The 10,000-nt window shown below is 30.3% G+C and overlaps 1 protein-coding gene across 10 annotated transcripts in view; it reads left to right on the forward strand.

Annotated features, from left to right (window-relative positions):
* Positions 1–10,000, forward strand: part of FOXP2 (forkhead box P2) — a 1,221,669-nt gene that overhangs the window by 757,120 nt on the left and 454,549 nt on the right. For all 10 annotated transcript variants that reach the window (XM_087874168.1, XM_087874175.1, XM_087874172.1 and 7 more), the window contains one exon: positions 6,439–6,616. In XM_087874168.1, the coding sequence (XP_087730294.1) occupies positions 6,449–6,616 (168 nt within the window). In that variant the 5' untranslated portion in view covers positions 6,439–6,448. The remainder of the gene's footprint in view (positions 1–6,438; positions 6,617–10,000) is intronic.

Genomic DNA, 10,000 nt, shown 5'->3' on the forward strand with positions numbered 1-10,000 from the left:
AAAGTCATGGTTAAAGAACTAGTGCAGTGGAAAACTAGCACAATGAACAGATCAGATTAAGGCAATGTTTTACTTGTATGTCCTAAATAAAAGAAAGTGAATAAAAGTACCGGTAGGTCTTATTGGAGCATATAGGCAATATACCTTTGATGTAAATTAACTCCTGTGAGTCTCACTGAAGTCAGGAGTAATTTGCTGGTTTCATTGGGACAAAATATCATTTACTTTGAGATCAATCCTTGCATGTTTCTGAAACACAATTATGTATATTTTTGCTTGGAAATAATCCTTAACTATAATGCTTTGTAATATATCTATTTTAGCCTGATCAATGTAGGTGGAAACATTTATATAATTACAGGTTTGCTATTAAACTGGATCCACTAGTTTTATTACATTATAACTAGTAAGCTACTTTATGAGTCAGTCTTTTATTACAAATTATACAAATTATTAGTATATTCTGCTGAGTGTTTCACATAGTATTTCTATTGCTATTGAACAGAAATAGCCAAAACATTTTAAATGCTAGTATTTATAGTTTTAGACAGAAACTTAATTTTACTCTGTCAATTTAAATTAAGGCTATATTGAATACTTTAGCTTTGAAAGTGATATCTTTTTGTTGCCACTATTTTCCCTTTTGTAAAATGCAACATGCATTTGGTTTACACTAGATCAAATGGTGATATGAAAATGCCAGAAACTCCACAGGTTGATGCAGTTATGCATTCAAATAAAACCCTTTCCTGAATATCTAACTCCATTGACCCAAATCTGTATGTAGCTGCATGCAAGAAAATATGAGAACAGTAAAAGGTAACTTAAAAGCAGTAGCCCTATATTTCAAAAGGGGGGGGGGAGGATTGCTTGCATAGATTCTCTTCTACATTGCAAATGTAGAATTTGCATATATAATTCTATAATTTCTACAATTATAGAAATAGCCATGCTGTACTTTACTTCTACTTTACTCAAAATGGCTATTTGCATCTGGATGTACAACTCCATCTGTTGAAAGCTGGCTAGCTTGGCTGGGTGTCAGGCATCTGCAAACACATGTCCCTTTCACATATTAAGAACATAATTTCTATTGTATCTATATAAGTCTTCTTAGGCAAATGACTCTCTCTAGTTTAATTTAGCTAATCTTTGTAGATTTCTGTATGCACACATATAAGTTTGTATCCATATCTGTAGACAGTTATACAGATGTAATTTCAGACGTTTAAGAATGGTAGTTCTCTTCATTTATTTTTTAAATGGATCCACATAACACCTTAATGTCCACCAGCCAAAGCACAGTATAGTCAGTTATGTCCATTCTTAGGAGTAGCTTCAAAATATATTCTACATTCAAATAAATATATCAAAATGCATCCTTTGTTGTGAGAGTTATTAATTAAATCCCTCTGTGTGTAGATTTTGCTGTACGTAATAAGTATTAGAGAATCTCTTCATATTTCTAAAATGTTATCAGTAAAGAGAATTTTAGAAATCATAGGAAGTAAGTAAAAACAGGGATTGGAGAGAGAGAAGTTTCCAGAGGATATGGGCTCCAGTACGAGTCCAAAAGTTTGGAAGACTAAACCTCTGGTCCCAGTAATTGACTCAGATTGGATCCTGCAATATTTTCCAGGGAGACATATATCTGCCTTCATTCTTAAAATCAGGGACTTTTCTAGTCCCTCTGAATTCTGTGCATTTATTGACATTGCACTCATAATATAAAATGATTAATTATTGCTTTTTATTGTAATTTGTTATGCATAAATAATATATTAAAATATATATAAACTAATGCAATAACAAAAAAGAAACTAAAGTTTATCAATAAACCTACTAATAAACTGTAATATATAAATATAATCATTTATAAAATGATTAACCATTGTTGTAAAGAGGCTGCTAATAAGTGGTATAAGCTACTTGGCCTGTGACTGAGAAAAAGTGTCTTAATTTGTTTAGTTTTAACTTAAACTTATCCCAAACTAAACAATAGAGAATGCATTCGTCAATTCAGATATCTGTGAACGTAAAATGCACATTATATAAGAAATTATTTTTAAAAATCTCCCATTTGAAAACCATTTTGTTTGCCTTTTAGTGGTGCTAGATAGGTTATAATGTGAGTGAACTCTGGGAAATATTAATTTTATATTTTGGCCCTTTGAATTCCAGTTTGGAATTCCAGAATTCCAGAAATAACTCATTCATTTCTGTGAATATTAAACTATTATGCTTTAATCAGGAAAGGAAAAGAATATTAGTGAAGGCTTAATCTTTCAAGCAAGTTGTGGATGTCAACGTATAATAATAAAACCAGGATATACTCATTTGCCTGATCTCAAAGCATCTGTTCCTAGGCAACTGTCTTCAAGGTCTTTAAGAGTGAGTTGACAGACATTCCATTTTAGGAAGTTTGCAGGTTCAGAATTTAAGGGGCAGTCAGTATTTTACTGAATCTAAAATAGTGAAATGTATATCAGATGTTATTCACCTCTGCCATGCCATTCCTATTTAGTAGCCAGTAGCTCCCCTCGGGTGGAGAGGTAATTTTAACGCTATAGAAATTACTGTTAAGAACTCAACTTTTTCGCCACTAGACCTCCTAGTGTTCAGAACTTTCATTTACAATATTGTTTCTGGTTTTCAAGACAATTTTTAGCCCTTACAGGATTTAGAAACCTGAAAGGCAATAAAGCCGTGTTGAAGTAACGCAAGAGGAAAAATACTTAGCACTGTTCCATTTTATAGTGACAAAACTTTTAAGGAAAACAAAGCAAACAAGTCTAAAATTTCTTCCCACCCTATCATAAAAGCAAGGAGGTCTAATTGAGCCATGTCTTTTTATCCTGCTATTTGTACAAATAAAAGATCACATCGTGATGCAAAATAAACATAAAAGCACTGTTGTGACTATAACAGGGAGTCATATACTAATTTATATAATAAGTGGTTGTGCACGCTTTATTCAAGATTATGGCTGCAAGAAATGGCATGAATTGCTGGGTGTGTTTAATGCTGGATTATAGCAATTTGAAACACGTCAAACACATGGCTAATGCCTCATGCTTCACTCATTCTTGCGTAAACCTGCATAGCCACCATCCATTATACCCTTGGTAACAACACAATTCTGCAAGTAAATATTGTTACACTAAGTAACCTTTCAATTCAAGTTGTTTAGGAAGAGAAAAATGCAATCTTGTGCAGTCAGTTTCAGTGTCACTTTAATGTTTCAAAAGGGAAGTGGTGTAGAGAATAAGTATCTGTACAATGACTTGCTGATTTAAAGGAACCTAAAGTAAATGTAAGATTAGTGGAAAGAGCAAAACATATAGCAGGGAGTAAATCTATACCTACTTAATTATATTAAGGTAGCATTTTAAAAAAAATGTTTTTTTAAATGTTGGTGCTTATTAAACTGAAATATCTAAATGTAATTGTCTGTCTCCCACCTTTGTAAGAAATAAATTTGTGGCATAGAAAGCAAGTAATTCTGGTTTGAGATTCGTGCACAATTCATCTTTCGGATTTTAAATCTCTTTGCAGTTTTGTGTAGTATAAAATACACATATATGCTTAAGTAAAAAAATATTTTTTTTTCTGCAGTTGTCTTCAGAATGATTATCCTTGGAATCATACCTTTGTATGCATTTTGTTCATTAGTTTGTATTACTTAAAATTCAAGACATCACAAACCATGTAAATTCAGTAATTCGAGCTTTTTGGTTCAATAATTTGAACTTGAAAAGGTCTTATAAAGATACCCCGAAATGGCATATACACACACATAAATACTCTTGCAAATTCTAAGTGATTATTAGTTTTATTTCTGCAGTCAAAAACCACAAACCTTTCTACATAGTCTCTGGCTTATAAGGCAATGATCTGAATCACTTCTCTTTGGCAGATTTTAACTATTTTATTTTGATTATGCCATACCAAATGAGTAGTAAGTGTAGCTTATATTGAAAATCATTTCCCCTTTTTTTATCTACCTGGCCACCATTTTCCAGTCAATTGGGTAGTCTTGATTTGGTCCTTAACTGTATATATTGTGTAGAAAATAATTCTAGCATTCAGTAATATTTCAAAGTTAAAGAATTATATATATTTGATTAACATGAACTGTACAATACATTACTGTTTCCTTTCTAATTGTAGTGAAAGAGTCCAGACTTGTAAATATCTAATTTTAATTTGAAAAGAGAAATTTGAAAAAAATATATAATGCCTTTGGTTGATGAAGCTTCATATATCATGCATTTATCCTTATAATGCATATAATTTACTGTTCCAGAAATATAGTCAAATATTTATACTGAACAATAATGTAAAATAAATATTTTATTATATGAATACATGCCCTCATCCTTTTGGAGGTGGTATGAAAAAGATAAAGTATTCAGTGAATATGTTCACAGTGATACATACTTCAAATGTGTTTTAGAAACTAAGTTTTTAATTTTATAATTTTTCTAGAGAGAAGGTCCCATAGAACTCAATGGGGTTTGAGTGTGTGTGTGTGCATATAATTATAAAAATATTAATAATGATAAGACATATTTTAAGTTGCCTAGGAAATCTGAGATATTCTTTAGCAAGGTCTTATGAGTTATATGAAAATTCTATCAAGCACTTTTTTCCTAAACATTTTAAACATGTTGCATGCAGAATTTATGCCTAATTTGAATATTTATTAGCTGCCTCCTCTTATAAAATGATATAAGTTTTGTTTTCTTATTGAAAAACTTGTGTTTACATGTATAAAATTCATTTTTACCTGTATAACATGTTTGTTCTTTATTCTTATTATTACTGAAAAGTATTTTTTAAGAGTATTTGTTTTTGCAGCTATCTTCCTTTATGTGAACTGTAATTGTCTCTCTCTATGTTGTGGGGGGAATGACTATCTCCTTTAAATCCAAAGTATGCATTTAATATGTAGTGTTTTTTACATGCTTTAAAAATGTTATTAAATACTCCTTTATGAAAAATAAACTTGTATTACTATTTAATGACGTTATTGATGGTATTTTAAATTCTGATAATTTCTTTGGTATTTTATAGAGGAAAGTATTGATCATATGCTGAATTGAGTTGAACAATGTGTTAGGTAAACTAGTAATTCTAGTAGCAGCTGTTCTTTTGACTGGATTTACCCACCCATTAAAGCATCTTGTCGGAAAGTTTTATCAGAAAGTTTTGCTTTGCTTTGCTCTGTTCTCCCACATTTTCTTTCCTTGGAAATTGGTCAGTTTAATAAATGCATTTGTTCATGAAGATAGATGATGCATTATTAAAATATGTAGAATTAAGATAAACTCTGAAAATAGCAAAAATTGAATTTTCTTATTATTGATGTAAAATATATTTGAAATTCTAGTTTGTAAGAATATGTTGGTTCTTTATTTACTGCAAAGATTCCATCTGAACTTGGCAGGACATCTCATTGCTATCCTGAAAGTACAGTATATTTATGCAGTGAAAATGATAAAACATTTATTACTGTAGAGGAGGTAATATGCATAATTTATGCTGTTTTTAGCACAATCATTAGTGATATTCTTGATAGATTTTATTTCTAGCTTTCATATCTAATACATGCCTGGAAAATTAATTTTATATCTTTCATTTATTTGCCTATGTTAAAATTGAGTTTTAAGTCATCTTCAAGTGAACAGTTTGATTGCTGCTCATGCATAAGCTTAATTACTTCCCAGGAAGGACAGTATTAAATGTTTTAAATGTCAGAAAAATAAATGAATATCAGCCGTTTGATTAAAAAATAGGCAATATCTGAAGTGTTTGCAGCAAGAGCTTTTACTTAAAATGCCTCCAAGGCAAAATTTTATTTATTCTCCCAGACAAAAAGAGAAACCCATTATACTATTTATCATTGGTTGATACCATATGATTTGTAACACTCTTACAAAATTTTAATTTTGTATGATTAGCTGTGCATCATTAAATAACAGTCCTGCATGAGAAATGCTGTAAAATTCTGACAGAATCTAGATAGTGAATATTTTAAATAGGGCTGTATAGTCATCTATGGTTGTTAAAGCTAGATAATAGGAAAAATGGGGCAGGGTATGAAATTATGCCTTCATTTTACTGGGTTGATAGCTAGGCTTTAAAATGTGATATTCAGGAACGCTGTCTCTATGTTGTATATATGGATGTTATCTCTCTCTCTATATGAAACTACAGCAACATTGCTCTGAGAAACATGGTTTCAGGAATGAGTATAGTATGTCTATGAAAGCAAGGTTTGTATTGCATTGCTTGCTCCTTAAATGACTGTGCAAGAGGTTTTTCCCCTCTCCTTCTAAATATGCTGTCTCTCTAATTGGCAAAGAGGGACATCTTGATAATGGAAGTGTGAAGGTGTAATGTGTGCGTTAATTGATACTTCTTAATCACTTTTAGGTATTAAGTCATGATGCAGGAATCTGCGACAGAGACAATAAGCAACAGTTCAATGAATCAAAATGGAATGAGCACTCTAAGCAGCCAATTAGATGCTGGCAGCAGAGATGGAAGATCAAGTGGTGACACGGGCACTGAAGTAAGCACAGTAGAACTGCTGCATCTGCAACAACAGCAGGTAAGTTTTTGTTTGTTTTGCATCCTGTTTATTTTCATGCTGATGGAAAGGTTTTTCCTATCCTTCTAATCGGATTTTTTTTTTACTTTTAAAGTATTGCAGAAAGTGGAACATTATTTTGTTGTTTATTTGTTTTGTTGTCTTCTGTTAGTTTTTAAAATAGAAAATTTATGCATGTTTTTAATTGTTAAGATATATCTGCCCTGGAGTGCCCTGCGCACTCTGTTTTAAAGAGAAGTGTATATATTTGTAGACGTTGCTTCCATATCTTTTCAAGCAAAATACCTTTTTTTAAACTGCCAGGTTCTTGAATGATACGGAGAAAGAAAAGGTGATTCTTAGCTGTCCACCAGAGGGCCACATTACTTGCTATTTTACATCTTTGTAGATTGAAATTGTTCCTAAACTCAGCTGAGGTAAAAGTGCCACAGGGATTCTTTGCAGCAAAGATGCTTTGCTATAGTTCTTGTAAACAAAATTTTATTAAATATATATATAAAAAGTTGAAAGGACACCTGAGCAGACTAATTGAAATACTTCTTTAGAGATGAAAGAATTGCCATACTCTTTTAGCCAGGAGACTAGGAATAAAGTAATTTCCTAAATAACTATGTATGTGTGTTTGTGGTATGTGCACCTATATTGCTTCCTTTGTATGCAACTAAATAAAACTTAATGTTTATAAAAATGAATAGGGAAATGTATCCAAGTAAATGATGGTCTTTTTTGTCAGGTTGGGTAAGCTATAAACAAATAATAAATTTATGCTTTGTACTATGATGAAATTAAGACACACATTTAACACTTTTTAAATCATTATTGCTGCTATTAAAAAGTAGAACTAGGCTATTTCTTTCTTCTAGTTATATATAAAGACCAGATATTTCAGGGTGCTGAATATCGTGCATAAACTGCTGAGCTTTTTTTTTTTTTTTTTTTTTGAAAACTATGCCTTATACTACCCAATGTTTATATTAAAATATTGAATATTTAACTTGTTAATAGATATATTTTTATGATCTACATAATGAGCAAATAACATTACTAAACATAATGTTAAAATTGAATTTTAGTGGAAAATTTATAGAGCTTTACTTATATTGTTCAGTTTAGGCCTTTATAATCACAAATAAATGGCAGTCATTATTAAGTTATTAAACTATTCTTAATATTAATATTGAATAAATTATACAGTATTATTTGTTATGGTAATATGGAACAATTATATTAAACTTATAATTGAAAACTTAGCAGTATCTAAGAATTTTTTAGCTGTGCATTGTTTCACATACCAGTTTTCTTTCCCTTCTTAAAATTTTAATTCTTTATATATTTTAACATTTATTTTATAAACATTGCCTAATAAAAATTTTGATTTTTTTAAACACCATTTAAAAAGTTGGAAATTTGCTTAGGTTACAGTTCTAAATTCTTCCCCTAATTACTTTATTAGACTTTCCTCTGAATAATATGCATGGTAGTGCTCTATTAATATTTTAAAAACATAAGCAATAATTTATAGCAGGAATCATCCTCACAAAGTGTAACTTATTTCTCAGAGTATCTTAAAAACTTACCGCCTGTTTTTTTTATGTAGTCGTAACTTCCAATAGAAATAATGCAGAAAAAAAGGAGATAAAAATACTGTAGTGTCAGACAGGTTCTGAAAAGGGAAAATTTGGCAGCAACATTGTTCTTTAATTTTCTAAAGTTTCAGAAGATCTCAAAATAAGTAAATAGGCAAAGTAAATATACAAGTTTCCATACTGAAACTCAGAGAACTTTGACGGTAGATTTCTGCATTATAGGCTGTAAATATAGTTTTAAGTTATTTACCAAAACATAATGATTTTGGCTTTATGTGAAAGAAAACTTGATTTCTGTGTGCTTTATATAGTTGTTGGTGTATTTGCACACAATGTGTGCATATATGGACAAAATATGCACTTTTTCTCTGAGGTATTTTCACAGATACATTTGGATTAGTGTATAATTTTGAATCTTCACTGTGTGAACCTTACACTCCTTGAAGTGTTAGTTTCATTTACTCTAGTTTCCTTTTCCTGTTGAACTTTGCAATTAGACTTTTGATGTGAGCTATTACACTTTTCAAAATTGCAAAGAATAGACAAACTCCAGTATTTTTTGTGATTGCTATTTTATATCAGAGCATTTAGTTGAGTTGATACAAATATTTCCATGCAATTAAACAGAAGAGTAAGGTTTGTGAACAGTGGGATTCCTCACGAATTACCAGAACATCTTTAGAAGATCAGTGTTACACTGAATAACACTGTGCAGTTTATATAGTTAAATTGGGGGCCATCTGATCATAAATGAGCATATATTCTAAAGTTTTAAATATCTGTTGATATAATTAGCCAGATTCCTAAAATGCTATGGTTCTGGTTATTTAAACTTTATTCATAATCATTTAATATTTATCATCTTATATAATTAATATATAATATCATCTTATATGATTAAATATAATATTGAATCATCTTATATGTGCTCTCAAAGAAGTAAGCTTTATTGAAATCCTTCTGAGGAGATATCCATAAGATTGAACCATTAATCTATAGCCTGGCACACTGAAATTGTAATTAAAAAGCAGCATTACAATGCTCAATATATGTTTATGCCATTCATGACCAAATGATGCTGTATTAGATGTGGAACCTTATTTTGGCATTAGATTTGCAAAATTAACTTATGTCACTAAGCTCAAAAGAGTTATGCATAATCATTTTGAATATTCATTAAGTCAGCCTCCATAATAGCCTTCAAATTTTTTGTTAAAATTTTTATGCCATTAAGAAGTTTATAACCAAGCGTAGAGGTACTTGTTCCAATTGGTGGTTAATTTTTATAAACAAATTTTACAGAAAAATAAAATACACAAGTAATTACAATAAACTATAATAATAGTAACCTTTGCCTTTATATCTTTATACCTTTATATATTTCATCATTTAATTATTGTAGTTTAAAAACTCACAAGTAGCAAATATAAAATCTTAGATTTCATTACAGATTTCCATAGTAACGTAAAATTCTGCCCAAATAGTCATTAGACTTACTGCGCTATATGCAAAGTTTTATCAATTCAAAGTTTTCTATTATATGTTTTTTCTTGTGCTAAAGTGCTAAGCTATTAAATTTGAAATTCCTGTTTATTAGTTTGCTGTCATGCTGCAATATTTGCAAGCTAACTAAAAGAAGGCTTAGAATTAATATAACAGAAGTAACTAATGTCTAGGCAGAACTAAGGAAAAGTTACATTTTTGCTGGGCACCTATATATTTTCTGTAGCTTTTGATCAGTTGCACATGGGCCAATTATTGTTAAGTCCAGGAACATCTGCTATTCACATTTATCAAA

This window comes from Pantherophis guttatus, chromosome 7, assembly GCF_059756535.1.
Source record: "Pantherophis guttatus breed Tessera chromosome 7, ASM5975653v1, whole genome shotgun sequence".
NCBI lineage: Eukaryota > Metazoa > Chordata > Lepidosauria > Squamata > Colubridae > Pantherophis > Pantherophis guttatus.